Source organism: Microcebus murinus, chromosome 18, assembly GCF_040939455.1.
Source record: "Microcebus murinus isolate Inina chromosome 18, M.murinus_Inina_mat1.0, whole genome shotgun sequence".
Lineage (NCBI taxonomy): Eukaryota > Metazoa > Chordata > Mammalia > Primates > Cheirogaleidae > Microcebus > Microcebus murinus.
Genome location: NC_134121.1, coordinates 38,540,742 through 38,561,740, shown reverse-complemented (window position 1 = coordinate 38,561,740; position 20,999 = coordinate 38,540,742). Strand labels below are relative to the sequence as shown.

General features: G+C 56.9%; 1 protein-coding gene across 1 annotated transcript; it reads right to left on the bottom strand.

The window, feature by feature from the left end:
- Window positions 1–2: 2 nt before the first annotated feature.
- SAMD14 (sterile alpha motif domain containing 14) lies at window positions 3–17,599 on the bottom strand. Its single transcript, XM_012789735.3, has 10 exons — window positions 17,250–17,599; window positions 13,021–13,075; window positions 6,216–6,382; window positions 5,529–5,817; window positions 4,824–4,911; window positions 4,651–4,725; window positions 4,404–4,563; window positions 3,019–3,138; window positions 2,758–2,913; window positions 3–1,943 (listed from the first exon to the last, which is right to left on the bottom strand). The coding sequence occupies exons 2-10, from the start codon at window positions 13,061–13,063 to the stop codon at window positions 1,788–1,790; spliced, it is 1,254 nt and encodes a 417-aa protein (XP_012645189.2). The 5' UTR covers window positions 13,064–13,075; window positions 17,250–17,599; the 3' UTR covers window positions 3–1,787.
- Window positions 17,600–20,999: the final 3,400 nt, after the last annotated feature.

The window sequence follows — 20,999 nt, the reverse complement described above, 5'->3', positions numbered from 1 at the left end:
GGCTGCATTCCTGGGGGGAGGGGAACACACACAGAGACCAAGGTACCCTGTGACCAACACATGATGCACTCGGGATGTCCAGGCCAGCTCAGGGCCTGACCCAGTGTGCACTGTGAGTAAACGCCAGGCAAAGCCGTCCATTCAGAACACCCGACAGCCCATCACCCAGGGATAGACCTTTCACTGCACCACACTCAGGGCACAGCATGGTCCCTATAACCCAGCCTGGTCCCCCAACTGAGCAGACAGAAAGGTCACTGGCACATCATAGTGTTTATTGAAATAAATTGAGAACCGCCTCCCCCCTTCACATGCAGGTGAGCACCTACTAGAGCTCTGGATGGCTTCAAGGACAAGGGTGCCTCCAACCTCCCAGTGGCCCCTCTACCAGGCCCAGGTGTGCCAGTGTCCCCATATCTCAGTATCCCTCTGAAGCCCCTCTCCCGGCAAAGATGGCAGAGGGGAGGAAAGGGCTGAGTCCCAGGGCCAGCACCCTGGCCATAAGCCACAGCCCCTGGGCAGGACTGGGGGAGTCAGCATGCATTGGGTCCTGCCCACCCTCCAGGCAGGTTCGAGGTGGAGGGGGGACTCTAATCAGAAGCCCCCTGGCCCCATTGGTAACTCTGACCAGTGCTCTGGAAGCTGGGCTGGCTGCTGGCCAGCACTGCACCTGACATTTCCTTAAAAGGACAGATGCCATCCCCAGGCTGCAGAAAGACTCCACCCCACCACCACCTACCAAGGGAGCTGCCTCAGCCTTCTTTGTGGCCCAGAGAACCGGAGCCTGCACTGTCTGCCAGTTCTGGAGCCCGCTGAGGCCCCGGCAATGACCGGGGTAGATGGAGGGCTGATGAAACCTTCCAACCCAGTAGCTTCCAAGGACCCCCAGACATTGCTCCTCTGCCTGGCCGGGGTGAGGGTTCACTAGTTCAGTACCGCCTAGGTCTTGGTGGGGGGTGTCCTCATTCCCGGCAGCTCCCGAGAGTTTGCTGTGCCCCCAGACAGGGTGCAGGCACCCTCTTAGGGAGCAGCAGGAGGAGAAGTGGGTTCTGGCTTGGAGAATGGGTCAAAGACCAGGCCTTAATTGGGCCCCGAGAGGCACTGACCTGCGTGGATGTCATCTCGCACCCACCGAGACCCACAGGACAGTGCGGAGGAAGGAAGGAGGGGGTGTCATTGTCCCTTCCTTCTCCTGAAGTCCTTCAAAGATCATGCTTATCCTGTGCTGTGTTCTCTGCTCTCCTATTGAGTTTGGCTGGGAGTCTACCCTGAGTGCGACTTGCTGCGGTGCCCACTGGCCTCCCTGGGGAGCAGGACAGAGCTCCCCACCACAGCCGCCTCAGAGAGCTGGAGGGGAACAGCTCTGCCCACCTACTGCTGCTGAGATGGTCAGCCCCCTCTCTGAGCCCTGGGGCGGTGGTCTCAGGGCCGCAGGCAGGCAGGTGGGCATCCCAGCTCACTTAGCCCCAGCCTGGCCTGAGGGCAGAGGGTCAGCCTGGCCCAGGCCCCTCTGGGCTCCCACCGCTTCAGCCCTGGCCTCTCTGCCCTCTCCCTTCATCTGCCTCCTCCCCCATGCACTCTGTGCCAAGTACGTCCTCCACATGGATTTATTACTAGGCCTTCTCCCTGGGTCTCCCTTTCTGGGGGCTCTGGATCCAAACAGAGTGATAGGGTGAGAGAGGGCGTGTCCCCCAAGAGTGTGGGGCCAGACCAGCCCAAGTGTGCCCCTGGCTCCAGCCTCCACCGGGAGGCCTGTGCCTGGCGCCAGCGCCTGCCCCACCGGACCCCTAGCTCTTCTGGGCCTCCTGCTCCCGGCGCCGGAGCTTCTCCCGCTGGCGCGCAGCCTTCTCCTGGGCCTTGCGCTCCTTCTCGGCTGCCGCCGCCAGCTCCTTCAGCTTCCGCTTCACCAGCGCGCGGTCGTGCGAGTTGCTGAGCCCCAGGCTCTGGGGAGGAATCCAGGGGTAAGGGAGAAGTGCCCAGCCCGGTCCTGGCCAGCAGGCTCTTCCTGCCCCACGTGTGCAATCCGTGGAGCCCTGTGAGTCCTCCCTGAAGTGGAGCCTCCACCTCCATGGACTGGCCAGGGACCACAACCCTCAGGGCAAGAATTTGGAAGGGAGTGGTGGGGGGAGGGGAGGGCTGGGGCTCCCAGACCTCTACTCGGGCTTTCAGCCTTGGCACGACCCTGCCAACCTCCAGAGGCCCAGAGACGGGGAGGCCTAAGGTCACACAGCTAGTCAGTGGCCAGGGCCCCTCCCCACTTCCTGAGACTTCCTGGGGACTCACCACCACCACCCTTTCCCCCAAGCAACTCAGCAGACAGCAGGAGACAGGCCAGGAGCCTCCCAGCAGGGAACAGAAGCCACCCATCTCCTCCCTCACTACCACCAGCCTCCCCTCCGCCTTTACCACCAGCCTCCAAGATAGAATCAAGAGTTGACCAGGGCAACTCCTGGTTTCCCATAATACCAGGAAACTCATAAGCATCAAGGGTCAGATGACAGTCCTAGAGGGCAAAGTCAGCCTGGAGACTTGGGCTGGAGCTTGAAGGTCAAACTGGGGACCCATGTTACACCACAAACACTAGACTAGACCAAGGACCTTGCCTAGGGGTTGGAGGTCATGGCAGTGGCCACAGATGGTGTGAGAAGGTCAGCCCAGGAGGCTGAACTAAAGGTCAAAGGTCAGGATGAGGGACTCCCCATCCTTGAAATTTGCCCCAAGCACCAGCAGGGTCATGGACCTTCCACCCTGACACACCTTCAGTTTGCTTCCGTCCAGCTGCAGCAGCTGCGGCCCATCCACCTGCCGTGCGGCGAACTCGGCAGCATACTGCTCCAGGCTGAGGCTGTGCAGCCACTGGCCCACCTGCTGACTGGTCCACTGGTGGACAGTGGGGAGGGGTTCATCCAGGAACTGGGGGAGACCAAGGAGCATGAAGGGGAGGCTGGGCCTGTGGCCTGCACACCTGGCAGAGTCCAGGTCAGGGCTCCAACAGGCCCTGCGGCCAACCCCGCTCACCTCATCTGAAGACTGGGACAGCGTGTGGTAGGGGTAAGAACACTTGGCCTCCTGCCGGGGTCCACTCGGGATCTTGGGGCTGCTGCTGGGGGGCGTGGAGTCGTCACTCAGGGTGGATTCCTAGGCAGGAAGAGGTGCAGGCTGCTGAGGTGAGAGCTCACCCCCAAGCCCAAGGGAGTTCCCCCAACCCATCACCACCACAGTCTGGATAGAGTGAAATCCAGGACTAGATACCAGGAGTTGCTCAGTGCCCTCTGTGCATGAACCAGGAGCTGGGCAGGCACACAGGACATGGTGACTCGTGTGGGGCATCAGGACCAGAGGCCTGTGGGAGGGCAGGCAGCCTTCTGGTGGACAGGGGGCTAGAACTAAGCCAGGCAGAATACTTAGCAGAAATGGAGGGGGGTCTCAGACTAGGTGTCGCTTCCTACAGGCAGCCTTCCAGGCTTCCCCCAGGCTGGGTCAGGTGTCCCCAATAAGTGCCTCCCACCTGGCCTCTAGCAGCCCTGCTTGGAAGTGCCTGATTAGAGGTCTTTGTCCTCACTGGATCATGAGCTCTACAGGGCCCAGCTGTGTTTTGTTTTCTGTGGTATCCCCAGGGCCCAGCACAAGGGAAGAAACGGAGGGAGAAAAGAAGGAAGTCCCGAGTCAGAAGGGACTATTTCTGCCCTGGATTCCCAGCTTTCCGCTTTTTCCTCTGCCCCAGCTGCACATAAGGAACAGAAGCTTAGAACAAGCACTGGGCTGGGAGGCACAGAGCTTTGCAACTAACCCTGTGCGAGTCTGTGGGCAAGTCCCTTCCTTCCGGGACTTCACTCCTCATCTGCACAACAGGGATGAGCACGCCCGCCCTCCTCCCTGATTCACTAAGCTTGTGTGACAGTGGAGCAAAAACACAAGCGTGTGGGGCTTTGTAAACTGTAGAGGGCTGTCTGAACATAAGCAGATGCTCACTGCTGCTTGGTACTCAGTCTCACTTCTGAGCTTTCACAGCACTAGACTGGAGTCCTGTTCATCTCTACATCTCCCAAGTCTCACCCTACTGAGCAGGTGGCCCAGCTCCTAACGCGGGGGTGGGGTGAGAACTGGGCCAGGCAGAACAGCAGAATGGAGCAGACCTCAGGCTGTGTGGACAACAGGAAAACCATAGCGTCCAGTGATGTGTGCTGAATGGACGAAGCAGTGAATGAACTACTTAGAATATGAACAAATGAACGAGCGAATGAATGAACTCAAATGGATGAAGTGATGGATCACTGAGTGGCTCCGTGGATGGACTCACGGACTCCAGGAATGCCTGAACCCAGCCTGAGCCAGGGTGAAGTATGCCCTTATGGCACCTGGGTCTAGGGACCAGTTTGGGGGCAAGAAAGTCATGGACTTACCTGGGAAGCTGACTTCTTAGGGCTGAAGCCCTCGTGTTTAGGGGAGCAGGCAGGGGAGGTGGTGCTGCCCGAGGACGCCGAGCCCTTGCCGCTGTCTGTGAACCAGGAAAAGGGCAGGAACGGGGAGCCCCCTGACCTGCTAGACCCCTCCACCGACTCCCTGTGGAGAGAGCGCCCGGCATGGGTGTGGGCCAGAGGGAAGGGCTGGGGCCCACGGGAGCCACGGGGTGCTGTGGGCGCCTCTTACCTGCTGCCCATGGACAGGCGGTTGCTGCCCTTCTCTTTCCGGCTCTTGCCAGTGGATGCTCGGCGCAGGGTGACCCTGTGGGGAGGGCAGAGGGGAGTGGGGCAGGGCTCCACTGTGCTACCCCTCGCCCCAGCAACTCCAAGCCCTGCATTAAGGGTCCCACCTCCACTCACCCCAGGTCCAAGAACTTTCGGCGAGTCTTCTTATCCAGGCCGATGGTGGGGCTGGCGGGCTCGGGAGGGCTGGCATCCCGGCTGTCATCTTTCAGGGGAGGGGCAGGAAGGAAATAGCCCATGCGGTGGCTTGCCTGCCTCCTTCACTAGTGTGGGCGACGTAAAATCAGGCAACCCGGCTCTGGAGCCCTCCACTAGCTGTGCGACCTGGGTCAAGTCACTTTACCTCTCTGAGCTTCCTTCCTTTCAAATAATATGGGAATAATGACACCTGCCTATTTCATGGGACCTCATGGGATGCTTATGAAAGCCTTTTACAGGCTATAAAGCACTCCAAAAAGGCAGGGACCCCTGCTGTTTACTCTTAATTTTATCCTGGCCAACTTCTAACCAGCCTTGCAACCCTGGCTCAAATGTCACCTCCTCAGAGAAGACCTCCCAGGATGCTCCCAGCTAGGTCAGGCGTCCTGATAGACGTCCGCTGCCACCACATCCATTTCCGGCATGGCACTTATTACAGTTTGTAACTATACACCTAGTTAAAGGATGATCTGATTGTCTCTCCCGTCAACTGCAAGCCCCACGAGGACAGGGACTGCATGTTTGCTCCTTTGGGTGTCCCAGAGGCCGACAGTGTGCTGCACAAACACCCCTGGCTGCCTCGCCCCGGCCGCTCCGCGAGGGCTTGGCCGCGCCTCTGCTCACCTTCGCTGAGCGGCTCGGCGCGCGGGTGGCGGCGCCTGAAGCTGGGCGAGCTGTCGGAGGAGGGCGCAGAGCGCGGCGGCGAGCAGGAGGCGGCGGCCAGGCCCTCGTGCGAGGCAGCGTTGTGCAGCGGCCGGTAGCGTGTGAGCGGCGAGGGCGGTGGCTCGTCCTCGTCCTGGCTGCGCCGCAACCCCGGAGGCTCCAGGCAGAAAGAGCCCCCGGCCGGGGACCCCGGGCCCGAGTGCAAAGGCGAGCGCAGCCGGTGCAGGGGGCTCCCGCAGCCGTCGGTCACCTGGAGGAGAGGGCAGCGGCTCACCGAGAACCCTCCTCCCCCTCCGGGGGTGGCGGCCAGACCCTTTCGCCCTGTAAACTGCGGTCCCCCAGGAGAGGAGCCCGAATTCCTGGGGTTTTGAGTCGCATGGGCTGGGGGTGAATGCCACCTCCTTCACTTACTAACTGTGGCTTTGTTACGGGACCTCTCAGGGCCTCAGTTTCCTCATCTGTAAGATGAGGAAAATAATACATTCCCTAAAAGGATGGGATGAGCCAGAAGTGAACTGCAGCTAACTAATGTCTGTTGGCATTACTAGCCAGAAGTCTGGGCAGTGGCTGCCTGGAAGGGCAGTTCGGAGCGATTAGCCCGGGTAGGAGGGGTGGGTGTGTATGTGTGTTTGCACAGCTTGCCCCAACCTTGCCTCCGGGCCCATCGGAGCCTTCACCGTCCTCAGCAGAGCTGGCACTGTCCCGAAGCCTCGAGCGGGACGGCCGGTGTCTCCGGCCCTTGGCCAGCAGCTGGGCCCGGGCCTTGTGTAAACTGCTGTCCAGTCTGGCGGTCTCTGGCACAGCCAAGTCCAGGTCTGCGAACCGGGGGGAGGAGGAACAGACCAGAAATGTGAGAGACGGCACTCCCAGAGGCCCACCTCAGGTGGCCACCTTTGCCCACACCTGGGACATTCAACCAATGTTTCCAGATGAATAAACAGGGTCTCTCTCGGGTGGGGGTGGGGGAGGCAATATAGCATGATGTGATGAACTGTCACATACGCACAGAGGGGGACAGGACAGGCCTGTTTGGAGGGGTCAGAGGAGGAAACACGAAAGCTGGGCGGTAGGGTCTGGGTGGGAGTTTACAGGAGATGAGGTTGGCGAGACTGGCCTACGCCATGCTAGGAAGTAGGGAAGCAAGGAGTGGCACCTCCAGGGACAGTTGAGGGCAGCTTTGTGGAGAGATGGACTAAAAGATGAGGCTGGAGGTCGTAACAGCTACCGTTTAAGAAGCACCTCTTATGCGACAATGTGCATACATCATCTCTTCCTCAGTTTTGACCTGGTGGGGTTAGGACAGCTATTATGCACATTTTACAGCTGACCACACTGAGGCTCAGAGAGAGTAAGTGACTTGACTAAAGCCACCAGCTACCAATGGTCCAGGATTTGAGCCTGGCTAGTCTAGCTCCAGACTGGCCCTGCTGGGGACACTGGTTTGCTGTGCCACACTCAGGGTCACACTCAGAGAGAGCACTGCTGAGCATCTGGAGCTCACAGTTGAAGTGGAGCAGAGGGACCCCCACAGTCCCCTGAAGCCTGTCTCTCCCGTCCTGAGGTCTGTGACCTGGTGCTAGGTCCGGCATGAGGACATGAAGGAAGAGCAGGCAAACCCAATGGATCATGCCTAAAACCCTTGTTGCTCACAGCTTCACTTTTCGCATGCTCCACCCGGGAATGAAGCCCTCACTCTGTACCGACACAGGGCGTGGCACTGGGTCTCCAAGCAGAACAGAGTCTTCCCAGGCCTCAGGATGGGACAAGGCCCGTCTTCCCCACTCCACCTCCCATGATCTCAGGGACCCCATTCCATCACTCACGCCCACCCTGCCTGGCCTGCTGCTCTCTCTTGTCTGCAGACACCCCCTAAGCCACCCCAGTTGCTCTCCTGCCTTAACCACCACCTATGTCTGTTTCCAGTCCTGACCCCTCCCCTGAATTCCGAGCCTGGGCACTCAAGCACCTGCCCCGAGATTTGCCACATCAAAGGCCCCCCCAGACACCTCGAGTTCAGCCCGGCAAAATGAACTGATCACCTAGCCTCAAACAAGCTTCTCCTCTCTTTTCTGGCTCAGTGAAAGGTCCCCTTATCACCAAGTCAGATAGCCCCAAGTTACCCTTCTCCCTCAGCCCAGTCCCAATTGGTGATTCATGTGTCCAACTGAGTTGACACCTCCACTTTGTATGTCCACTGGGTATCTTCAAGTTGCATGCTCCAAGTGAACCCCTGACCTCTCCCACGCCCCGAGCTGCTCCTCCTAGTCCCCCCTCTTGACAGACAGCAGCTCCATGGTTCCAGATGCTAGGGCCAAACCCCTGGAGTCATTCTTGACTTCTTTCCCTCCCCTCCTGCAACCCAATTCATCCATAATTCCTGTTAGCTCTACTTTCAAAATACCTCTAGACATCCTGAAATATTTATGGCAAAGTGATATGGTGTTTTAGATTAGGTGCAAAATAATCCAGGGCAATAGGAGCAGAGAGTGGAAGGGGATATATATGACACAAGACTGGCCACGACTTGATCATTGTTGAGGTTGGGTGACAAGGACATGAGCACATGATAGAGTGCATTGAGCTATTCTCCCTCCTTTTGAATATATTTGAGATTTTCCACAATAAAACATTGTTCATGAGTGTGAGTGTCTACATACGCTCATAGACATGCATGCATACGGAGAGAGAGAGGAGGGGAGAGGAGGGCAGGAGAGGGGAGTGGAGAGGGAGAACTCGCAGCCTCTCTGGTCTAGGTCACCACCATCTCTTGCCTCTATTATTATAGAAAGCCTCCTTGCTGGTCTTCCTTCCTCCTCCCTTTCCCATTTGCAGTCTATTTTCAACACAGCAGCCAGAGTGACACTAATAAAACATGTCAGCTTCTGTCACTCCTCTGTTCAGAACCTTCTGGCGACTTCCATCTCCTGCAGAGTAAGAGCCAAAGTTCTCCCAGTGGCCTTCCAGACTTAGTCCATGCTTCCTGGCCTCTTTGAGCTCTCCTTCTGTCCCTCCACTCCAGCCACCCTGGCCCCCAGCTTGTCATCACACAAGCCCAGCCTGTACTTCTTCTGCCCTCTCCCTACAAGGCTCTTGCCACAGACTTCTGCATGGTTCCCTCCCTCACTCCCTTCAGGTCTTTGCTTAAACACTTTCTCTCACTGAGGCCCTCCCTGATTTAGAACCACCCCACACACACACTCCAAAAGCCCACTCCTATTTTTCTCTATATCACGGATCACTCTCTGGCATAAGGTATATTCTGCCTGTTTTGTTTATTGTCTCTCTCCACCCATTAGAACATCAACTGCATGAGGACAGGTTGTTCTCTCTCTTTTATTCACTACTCTACCACATCCTAGAACAGTGCCTGGCACATAGTAGGTGCTTAGTAAATACTACTTTAATGAAAGGGCGAAATTCTGTTGACTGGCCATCCTAGCAGCCATGGAACCTGGCCTCTCCTCTCCCTCTGGAGTGAATAGCCCCAGCTCAGGCCCCCAGCAGCCAGCCCCTTCCCAGCCCCTGCCTCCCAAACATACACCTATCCTGCCCTCACTCCCTGCTGTTGGTCGGGTTCTCTCCTCACACCTTCCACTCAACCAGAAGAAACTTTCTAAAGCACATTTCTGGCTCACACCTGTAATCCTAGCACTCTGGGAGGCCAAGGTGGGAGTATCGCTCAAGGTCAGGAGTTCGAGACCAGCCTGAGCAAGAGTGAGACCCTGTCTCTACTAAAAATAGAAAGAAATTATATAAGCCGGGCGTGGTGGCTCACGCCTGTAATCCTAGCACTCTGGGAGGCTGAGGCGGGCGGATTGCTCGAGGTCAGGAGTTCGAAACCAGCCTGAGCAAGAGCGAGACCCCGTCTCTATTATAAATAGAAATAAATTAATTGGCCAACTAATATATATATAAAATTAGCCGGGCATGGTGGCACATGCCTGTAGTCCCAGCTACTCGGGAGGCTGAGGCAGCAGGATTGCTTGAGCCAGGAGTTTGAGGTTGCTGTGAGCTAGGCTGACGCCACGGCACTCACTCTAGCCTGGGCAACAAGCGAGACTCTGTCTCAAAAAAAAAAAAAAAAAAAAAAAGAAAGAAATTATATGGACAACTAAAAATATATATAGAAAAAATTAGCCAGGCATGGCGGCACATGCCTGTAGTCCCAGCTATTTGGGAGGCTGAGGCAGTAGGATTGCTTGAGCCCAGGAGTTTGAGGTTGCTGTGAGCTAGGCTGATGCCACGGCACTCTAGCCCAGGCAACAGAGTAAGACTCTGTCTCCAAAAAATAAACAAATAAATAAAGCACATTTCTGACCATGTCCTGTACTCTCTGGCTTTTGAAACTCTCTGTGGTGGGGTTGGGGGTTCCCCAAAGCCAGCGATGTAAAGTCCACGCTGCTCGGCCTCCATTCAAGGCCTGAGGGGGCCCAGCCGACCCTTTCTAAGTTTCCCGCAGACTCCTCCTCTCACATGCTCTTACATGCCACTGTGGCCAAGAGCACAGGCTCCGGAGCCACATGGCCAGGTTGAATCCAGTTCTACCACTCGCTGGCTGGGTGACCCTGAGCAAGTTATTTCCATTTAGGTGTTGGCTTTCCTGTCTATAAAATAGAACCATAATAGCAGTATCTTCCTTATAGGGTTGTTGAGAACATAATGCATAGTGTTTCACTGTAATTCTTGCGACTTAGTAAGTGCTCGGCAGGCACTGGCTGTTGATGGTGTTAGTGGGAGCAATACCGAGTTGCTTACACTGATACCTGCATGAACATCTGCGCGTATACCTGCCTCTACCTCTGTCCCATGTCCATCCCTGTGCTCATGCTTCTCTCTGCTCCAGCACTCTCCACCCCGTCTTTGCCTGGCTGATCATTTCTGACATACACACACACACACACACACACACACACACATACACACACACACAGCTGCACCTCTTCAGGCCTCTGCACTATGATACAGATATGGCCACCAGTCCCGATATGGCCTGCCATAAGACTGCCTCCCATGCTGGCCTGCACACTGCAGAGGGTGCTGCCCTTCCCTATCTGCTATGCATCGTGAGAGATGCACTGCAGATGCACTGGAGAAAGAACAAGAGTTTTCTAAGGAGGAAGAGAGGTGCACAAGCGCCTGGTACTGTGCCTGGCAAGGAGTAGGTGCTTGGTCATTGCCGAAGCAAAGTCACACTTCCACGGGCCAATGCATGCTTCAGTGGGGACATACACATGTGCTGTCAAGGGTCACTACAAGGGTCACTACAAGTTCCATCATGGCCCACATTTCCCTCCTCCGCACGGCACACCTCACCATCAAATATATTCCCTGTTTAGTTGTGTGTGCTTTCATCATCTGTCCCCCTGCCTGCCCCTGCCCGAGAATCCAAGCTCCATGAAGGCAGTGACTTTGTCTGGCTTGTTCACTGCTGTCTCCCCAGAGCCCGTACCAGAGCCTGGCACATACTAGGAGTTCCCAGGCTTGACCCCACTCCTCTGGTCCCTTAGCAGCCCCTGCTTGGAAACTCTATTGGTGTTTCCAGCCCCTGGGGCTGGGGAGTTAGCCCTCTGTCCCCAGCCCCTGGCACAGAATCTCCAGGCACTGCCTGGAAGCAGCAAGGACTGAGAAGGGAAGCACAGAAAAACAACAGCTAATCCTTATTGAGCCCTCACTGTGCCGGGCACTGTTCTAAGTGCTTTACAATTACTAGCTCATTTGCGCCTCCCCACTACCCTACCAGGAAGGGACTCCAGGAATCCCCAGGGCAGCCTTAATTTGCCTGAGAGCACAGAGCTGGTGAAGACCAGGCCACAGTTACAGACAGGCAGTCTGGCTCCCCTGCTAACCAACAAGCATGCCACGCCCTCTGAAGCAGAAATAGGATCAACTTTTGAATCCAACCTCTCATTTTATGGGTGGGGAAACTGAGGCTCCAGGAGAAAATGTTGGACCGAGGATGCAGATGGAGTTAGGGACAACATATGAATCTCCCAGCTCCCAGGCCCATGCTCTTGCATCCTCTGCCCTTGTGGCACCCAGCTGGTGGGCAGCCAACTTGAGCCAGGGAGGAGGGCCCTGTGCTCCTGACTCGGGACCACATCACTGCCATGGTCATCGTGCCTTGGAGAGTCGGGGAGCAGAGGGAGTCCTAAGGGGTGGGGGGATTCTGAGGCAAGGTGGGGCCAGCCTCTCCAGGACACCCCCAACTTCCTCCATCTCTTGCCCTTACTTGCTCCCTCCCGCCTCCTCCTCCCCCACCCTTCTCCCTCTTTCTCCCTCTCCCTGCCCTGGACAGTGGGAAGTCATGAATATTTAATTACCTTTTGCATCAGGAAGCGCAGTGCCTAGCTACCTCAGCAGTGAGGAAAACAGGAAGGGTTTGGGTGGGGAGAGAGCTAGGGAGGCAGGGAGAACTCAGCTCTCAGGCCAGGCCCCAGTGGAGACAGGGACTGAGGCATGGTGGCCCCTGAGGCAGTTAAAGGCTGAGGGAGCCCAGAGAGACCCAGGTGGGAAGTTGCTTCCCCAGAAGCAGAGGCAGCAGTTCCTGGTGTTGCCAAGGCAAGGGGCAGTGGCAGGGCAGGGGGAGACAGGGAGGAAGGGAGAGGTGGGGAGGAGGCAGGGGAGGAGGAGCCGGGAGCCCCTGCAGGCGACTTCTTGTCTGTCTCCACCTCTCCAGTTCCTTTCCTCACTGACTCCTCCTCATCCCCCCTCCCCCCTCCCCCCAGGTCCAGCTGGGAAACAGTCTTTCCACTCCAGTGCATGCTGGGAACTCTGCCCAGCTGGGGTGGTCTCTTTCCCAGTCCTCACAACAGAAGACTGCAGGGGTGACTGATGGTACAGGCGGTGTGCGTGCACCCCAGCGTTAACTGAGGAGGTGGGCATGCACACCAGTGTGAGCGCCCGGGTGTGAGCGGGCTGCCACGGGTACTGCAGCTGTGTGCATGCCATACATTTACTTTCAGGGCACATCTGTGAGGGTGAGGTCCCATGCACTTATTTATTTATGCGACTGTGTGTCGTCAGTGCTGAGGTATACAGGTGTGCAGCACTGTGACTAAGGGCAGGGTGTCAGACAGCCTGGGGTTCTAGTCCCAGCTCAACCACTAACTTGCCATGTGATTTTTGAAGCGAGTCGCTCAGCAGCACTCTGCACCTACACTCCTTGTGCACAAATGGGCTTACTCCTTAACATTATCGTGAGGATTGAACATACCGTGCACGTGAGCTGGGGTGCTTAGCCCAGTACCTGGCATAAGATGAGCACTTAATAAATGGGGACCATGATTGTTGCTCTTGTAACTGGCACATCCACTAAGACAGTGGTGACAAAAGGGCCACCACGCATACTGAAGCCCCCAAGGACCGCCCTCTCCCCCTCAATGCCTAGAGGCCTATGAAGGAAGCGCTCTACGGCTGTGTCTATTGACAAGAGACAGAGCTGCACAAAACTTACCAAAAACCTCATCCGTGGGTTCTCGGAGCTTTGAAGAAGCCATGACTCAAGGGAGCTGCAGAAGACAAGGGGGCAGAGAGAAAGTAAGATCAGGTTGGCTGAGGCAGGGGAGATGCCAGGGGCTGCCTGCTCCTGGCCTGCTGGCCCCACACCTTCCCTTGGAACGCTTCCTCTGGCCCCTGGGAGAGAAGCGTCTGAATCATAACCCAGATGTGGCGCTGGGCAGGAGGCGCAGGCAGAAGGGAGGGGCAGAAGCAAATCCAGGCGCAGACACAGTCTCAGCCCTGCGGTCACGGTCCAAGCTGATTTGCTGTGTCTGTGTATGGGTCACTGAACTTCTCCCCTTCACTGGCTTGGGCCTTTCCATCCCTAGCATCCCCTGAAAGCCTTCAATCATCATAAATTGTCCAATATCTGGGAGGAGTCGTAGAAGTTATTAAATCCAATCCTCTCATTTTACAAATGAAGAAACAGAGGTGGGGAGCGACCAGCCCAAGACCACATAGCAAGCTAGTGGCAAAGTCAGGACCAGGGCCCAGGCTCTCCCACTCATCTACCTTCTGGCTCATCCATCACTCATTACCCATCCATCTGTCTGTCCATCCACCCATCCATCCATCCCATATCCACTTCCCATACACCCAACATCCACTACCATCCATCCATCCATCTTTATATCCATCAATCTTCCATCCACCTTTCATCCACCATCCAATCCTACCCCCTCTCCCCCGCCCCCCCATTATTGGTGCCCTCGCCACCTGCCTTTCTGACCATGAGCTGGTCAGGAAGCTGGCATCATCAGCAGGGCCACCGTTCTAGACAAACTCACAGATCTGGACAGACTTACAGATACAGGAGGGTATGAGGAGTGCTCACAGTGGAACAGGGGACAACCAAATTTCTATGACATATCAAGTATGTTCTGGGAAGAAGTCTGAATGGGTAGGGGTTTGTTTGGTGGGAAGCAAGATGGGAGGACAGAGAAGCAGCATGCAGCTGAAACAATCTGGGCAGCTTACCAGCAAATACAGGGTTCCAGTAGCTCTGGGGACCCCACGGGTGGGGAGGGAATTAGATGAAGAGGCGAGTGAGGACCGCTGATGGTTTAGGCTCAGGGACCACTGATGGTTTAGGCCAAGGGGACACTGCATGGCTGAGACAGGATTTCCCATTACTTCTAACACTCAGGTCCCCAGGACAAGGGTGGAGCACTAGGCTAGACCACACATGTGACAGGCGTAGGAAAGCTAGGCCATACTGGCTGGGGTCTTTTCCAACACCCCTCTTCTGTTATTACACAGACAGCATCTCACTTCACAGCGGCCGGGCTTGGGAATCTCCACATCTCAACTGCACAGATGTGAGAACTGAGATGTGGGAGATGAGAAGCAGGCCCGGCAAGGCTTGCCATGTGCCTGTAACCCCAGCTACTCCAGAGGCTGAGCTGGAGCATCGCTTGAGCCTAGGAGTTTGAGACCAGCCTGGGTAACATAGCGAGACCCTGACTCAAAACTAAAAATAAATTTCAGAAAGTAAGAAGAGGCAGAACTCAGCCTTGAACCAGGTCTCCTGCGCTTCAGCCCTATCCTAGGTGATGATTTGCAGTTTGGGCGTGTTCGTGAGGAGAGGACACTGCTGGGGTAAGGGACGGGGTAGAGGGAGGGGAGCTGGTCCATCCTGGCTAGGACTAGGAGAGGCACGGACACCACCTCCACCCCAGACTCCATATATGCCTGGGGCTGAAAGCAGGAAATGAGGAGTGGGAAGGGGTCAGGGAGTGGGCCCTTCAAGAACCTTCTGCCATTCTTGAACTCTAGACGCTAATAACAGGGATCTAGAACCTCTCTTCCTGCCAGATGGGATGGGAGGCTGCCCCTGAGAATGAACCAAATTTCTTCATTCAATCACAAAGACAGCCGGGGGCGGTGGCTCATGCCTATAATCCTAGCACTTTGGGAGGCCAAGGCAGGCGGATTGCTCAAGGTCAGGAGTTCGAAACCAGCCTGAGCAAGACCCCATCTCTACTATAAATAGAAAGAAATTAATTGGCCAACTAATATATATAGAAAAAATTGGCCGGGCATGGTGGCGCATGCCTGTAGTCCCAGCTACTCAGGAGGCTGAGGCAGTAGGATCGCTTGAGCCCAGGAGTTTGAGGTTGCTGTGAGCTAGGCTGACACCACGGCACTCACTCTAACCTGGGCAACAAAGCAAAACTCTGTCTCAAAAAAAAAAAAAAAATCACAAAGACTTCCCTGACTAGGACCCAGCTGCCACCTCCTCCAGGGAGTTGTCCTAGGTAGCCCTCCCTCCTCCCATTCATCTACATAATTTCTAAATTCACCCCTATCAAACCACTAGGAAGTGGGGACTGATTCCCTAAATGGGGCTTATCTATCCCCCATTGGATGGGAAGCTCCCTGAGAAGAGAGGGGTCATAGTTCTTCAGTCACACTAGGGACCCTGTGAAGGTAGGAACTGCCTCTGCCATCAGAATGGAGCCTCTCTGAAGGGAGCAGTGCTGCCTTCTCTCCTCTGACTACTAAAAATGGAGATTCCCATGCGATTTTTTTTTTTTAAGAGACAGGCTCTGGCTCTATCACTCATGCTAGAGTGCAGTGGCACAATCACAGATCACACTAACCTCGAACTCCTGGGCTCAAACGATCCTCTTGCCTCAGCCTCCTGAGTAGCTAGACCACAGTTGCATGCCACCAAGCCTGGTTAATTTTTAAAATTTTTTTGTAGATACAGGGTCTTGCTATGTTGCCCAGGCTGGTCTCAAACTCCTGGCCTCATGAGATCCTCCCGTCTTAGCCTCCCAAAGTGCTGGGATTACCAGCATGAACCAACACACCTGGCCCCCACGGGTTCTTTATGCAAAGCTCCAGTCCAGGGCCCAGAGCTTCTCCTGGATACAGTCTCTTTCAGGCACCCTCTGGGCTGGGATAGGGTTTCCAGCTCATACCTACTCTCAATCTATCCTGATTCAGCACAAACGGCTTTCTTTCCTACCCTTCAAGAACTAACTTCCTGGGGTGTGTATGGGGGACCCTGCCTACACTGTCCCATGGGGAACTCCGGGAAAGTAGGCTATCTAGGGAGTCACCAGGCTCCTTCCACTCAATCCTCTCCTTCCAAACTGAGCCTTGGATAATTAGACACTGAACCCCACACCCCATCCTACACACACACACACACACACACACACACACTCACGCACATACATGCAACCAGGTGGTAGCTGCATGGGGTGGAGAGGAACCCTTTCCTCTGGACACCCTCTGGGCTCTGCCTTAGCAGGCCATCCCTTCCCCCAAGGCTTCCAATTCCCAGAGGAGGAGCACTGATGACCTTTGACCCTTCTCTGGCAGAAAGGGATGGGGCAGGTGAGCTCATAGCTTCCTGGGACCCAAGGGAAGGAGAAAGAGAAAGAAAGGGTGCCCAAGCCCTGGGGAAGGAGCAGGAGGGGAGTAGGAACAGACTGGAGCACACACACAGGTTGGCGGGGAGTCCACAGGGCTGCTGAGAAGAAAGACCAAGAAAGAGATCAAAGAGGGGGCTTCCGTGGCCCTGAGTGAGGCCCAAGGGTGGGGTTCAAGGAGAGCAGGGCAGGCAACAGGAAAGGGGCTCTGGAAAAGGAGAAACAGACCAAGAGAGAAGTGAAACTGGGAAAGAGCAGGAAGAGATGGACGGGAGAGAGGCTGGGAGCGCGGGAGGCGGTTGTGGAGCTGGAGAGGCTGTGCCCCCTCCCCTTAGGGCCTGCCTTCCTCAGGCACTACTAGGCTTGGGGCAGTCTGCAAGAGTGAGGCGCCCCTTTAAAGCGCAGCTAGAGATGAGATAGGGTGGAGATAGGGGACGGGGCACCTACTCCACTCCCAGGACCCCTCTTCCCAATCAGAGCCCAGTGGCTAGTTTCTCTCCAATCCATCTGTTCAACTCTGCGCCAGGCAAGAAAGAGTTAAGCCCTATCCCCCTCCCCCTACACCAGCTTTTTATTAATTTCTCCGGGCGTCCGGCTGGAGGGAGGGGATTAGGGACACAAATCCTATCTCCGCCCCCTCCCCTGACAGCCCAGCACCCCAGCCCTGGGTGGTCCCCCTAGGGATAGGGGAAGAAAGGCCCATGTCGCTTGGCCCCACCAACCTCACTCGGGGTCCCCACCGCGAGCCCAAGTGGCCCCCAGCCCCAATTCCCGGTCCACCCCAGGGGGCCTGGCCCCTCACCTCCAGCATCGGTCATCTTCAGCGTCCGGCGCCCCGGGAACCCCTCAGGCCCATGGTGCTCGAGGCGAGGGCCGGGCGGGAGAGGGGCGGGAGCGCGGTCACCCCGGCCGCGGGGGGCTCCGGGCTGGCTCCAGCTGCTCCATCACCGGGGTCGGGTGGGGGTCGGAGGGGAGGGTCCGGGAGCCGGAGGGAATGGAGGGCGGGGGCAGGGTGCGGAGAGAGGGAGAAGGTTTGCTGGAAGCAGGAGGCGCGGGCGGGGCTGGACGGGGAGACCTGACGGGAGGATGCTCGGTGTGTGTGTGCGTGCGTGTGTGTGTGTGTGTGCGTGTGTGTGTGTGTGTGTGTGTGTGCACACGCGCGAGGGGGAGGGAGAGCGGGAGAGGGAGCGCCACCTCCCGCCCCGCCCACGCCTGCCAGGCCTGGCGGGACGCTGGGCCCCCTGCCTGGCGGGCCGACTCGCGCCGCCTCGGGTCAGCCGGGGTCCGCGGGAGTCCCCGGGGGAAGGGGCGATGCGGGGGGCGCGTGGCGGGGAGGCCGGGCGCCCCGGAGACAAAGAGCGGGAGGGAGGGGAAGGAGGGGGCGGAGGCAGCGGGAGGACGCAGGGGGCGGAGGCGGCCGGCGCGGCGGCCGGGCTGGGGGATCCGAGTTGCCGCTACTTCTCGGCCCGCGGAGACGCGGCGCACCCGAGTCTGCGCGGGTGGGAGCGGCTGGGGAGACGGCCCCGCCTTGGGACCCACGGGGCTTCCGCCTCCTCTGCCAGGTCTGTGAGGGCTCCTGATTCATTCATTCACTCAGCAAACGTCCACCGAGCAGCCGGGGCTCCCAGGCCGGAGGGGCTGGCGGTGCAGTCAGGGGCACGGACGAGTGGGGACCCTCACAAGCTGGGGGCCGCGGGCCTGTTCACAGAGGACACTTCGGCGCTGGAGGGGAGAGCGCACGCTAGGGCGCCTGGCCTGGGGCCGCGAGGCGGCGAGGGTGGGTGGGCAGGGAGGGTGGCTGAGGCTGGGGGCGATGTGTTGGCTACCCCTGCAGGCCAGGGGAGGGGCGAGTGTCAGCGGGCCGTGGGGGTGGGTGGGCAAGAGCAGGAGATGAGATGAATCTGGGAGGCGCAGGGCGGAGGGGTCGCACTGTATTCTACTAGCCACGGAAAAAAATTAACAGGAGAGGGAGGGACTCAGATTTGCGTCTAGGAAGCTCTCTTTGGCCGCTCAGTGGAGTAAGGACTGCAGAAGGGCGGCCTGAAGGCAGGGGACCCCTCCGGAAGCTGTGGAGAGATGATGACAGTGGACATGAAGATTAAAGATCAAGTTGAGAACTACTCAGGACGTCGAACTGAAGAAATTGACAGGATCTGGGGATGGGCTAGACTTGAGGCAGGTAGCCCCAGAGCACAGTGGGGGTGGAGAAGGATGAGATCAGACTTGGCCCTGCTAAGCTGGAGGTGGTGGCAGGCCAGCTAGGGGACATACTGTGAGAACCAACAACTACTGCCACAGGGCACAGCTTGGGATGTGCCAGGCACTCTCCAATTATTTATTGTCACCCGCACAATAAACCCACAAAGTAGGTGTTTCTGTTACCCACCACCTCCAGGAAAACAAAGACTTAAAGGAAGGAAAGTGGTTTGTTCATGAGCAAGTACTGACGCTGGGAGAGGGTGGAGTCTGTGGGGATGGAGTTCCCTTGATGGTTCGGGGGACTCTGCAGACGGAAGCCCTGTGGCAAGTGGCATGTGGAGCCAGGATGATCTTGGGACTGTGAGCGAGGACAGAATTATTATAATAACCCTCAGGGGCTGAGGATATCCATGGAGATCTGGGAGAGTTTGGGGGTCTCTGGGTGTCTTCAGAATCTACAGGCAGCCACATGGTGCCAGCTACATTGTGGAGATCTGGGGAGGAGGTGGCATCTCTGGTGACAGCCTGTAGGGGCTATGTCTGGGGTCTTTAAAGAGGATGTGGTTTGCAGGCATCTAGTGAGATCTGAGTGACGAGCTATGTGGGGGTTGATTACACAGCTCTTGCAGATCCCAGGGGCTGGGGAGACGATGGTATGTAAGGTCAGTGCTGGGGACAGGGGAATCTGTGGGAGGGCATCTGCTAGGTCACTGGACCTGGAAGGAGCCACTGTTCCTAGGGAGGCCTAAGCTTCTAGGACTTGAGAAAATTTCCCTACCCATGGCAAGTGTTGGGACCCTGGCGAACCTACTCAGGCTACCAAAAGTGTGCAGGTGATGCGGGTGGGGGAAGGGCTGAGGTGACAAGCCTCACACAGGCCTGCCCACAACCATGTGACATAGCCCCAAACATGGACGTACTGTATGTCACAGGCAAGTTATACCTCAGGCCTGAGAAACTCACAGCAAACAACACCCCCAGCCACACATCAGCCCCAAGTATGACGGAGATAGTTGGCCCACCTTTTGGGACATGTCATGTATATATAAGACCCTCACTTGAGACACAGATCAGATGGGGGCAGTGGGACCCCACCTTGGATGCTTAGCCTGTCAGCCCAGCAGAAGCCACACCCAACCCTCATGCCTGCCTCCCACCCAGGAAGGTCCAGCCACTTCACTTCTTGGGACATCTTGGCCAGGTTTCTGGAACAGAGCCTCAGTGACTTCTAACTCTGGAGCTATGACCTGTGGCCCCATGGTTTGGTGGTCTCTGATCTTGGGACTCCGCCACCTGGCTCTGTCTTCAGCATCCTCAGGGCTCCCAGAGCGCTCCAAGGATGATCTACTTGGAGGAGATGCCTTCAGAGGCAGTCACCATCCTCAGGTTCCCAGGTCACCCTCGGGTGGGTAGCAGGAGTACATGCCCTGAGGTGTAGAACTAGGACTTCTGAGGGGTCCTTATGGGAACCCAGAATTCGGCTTGACATGCATGGGACCTGTGTGACTGAGCCATCCACAGGGAGCAGCTGCCTCCAGAGCTGACTCTCACTGGGAGTTCGGCCTACTCATCTTGGATATTGTCAAGGACTCATAAGGTGACCTTCAAGGGCCCTGAAGTTGGGACTTCCATTCCTTATGGCAAAGGGAGGGGAAGGCGAGAGTCCTCTTGAGGCCAAGTAGACACAAGCGCCCTGTGTGTGCTCCACTCTCCCATTTGCACATAGTACCCAGACAGGAAAGCCTGGCGCTGGGACCACCCCTAAGCTTCCACTCTATCCCCAGCTGGCTCTTGCCTCTCTGGGACTTCACCAAAGCTGTCCCTGGAACCCTGGCATCTAGACACCCAGATCCATTAGTATTAGAGCTGGTGAGTCAGCAGCCAGACCTGCTGGCACAGAGCAGGGGGCCAGGGCTATTTAAGGACTCTCAGAGTGCCATGAGAGGGGCAAACAGAACAGATCCTCTAGGACCCTGGGGACAAAACTGCCCTGACATGTCACATCCCACCAGCTCCTGCCCCCTCTGGGAAACCTTGGATCCTTCCTGGAGCTCATAGTTTAAGAGAACTTCTCAGGGGAGGGATTTAGGGTTCCTCTTGCCCTGTCTAGCCCATCCTCTGAATTCCTTCGGGGCTTTGAAAAAGGAATGCGACTAACCGAAGGAACTCTCTAGAAACTTCCAGCCCTGCCCAGGAGGACTGGACAAAAAGCACGGGTGCTGAGGGGTGGAATGGTGGCAGACAGACAGTTTGCCCGAACCGGGTAACTCCGTGGAAAGACCTTCATGGTCCGAGGCAGAGCTGATGGGAGGGGACCCCTCCCCGCCCCCCCGCCGGGCTCCAGCGAATCAAG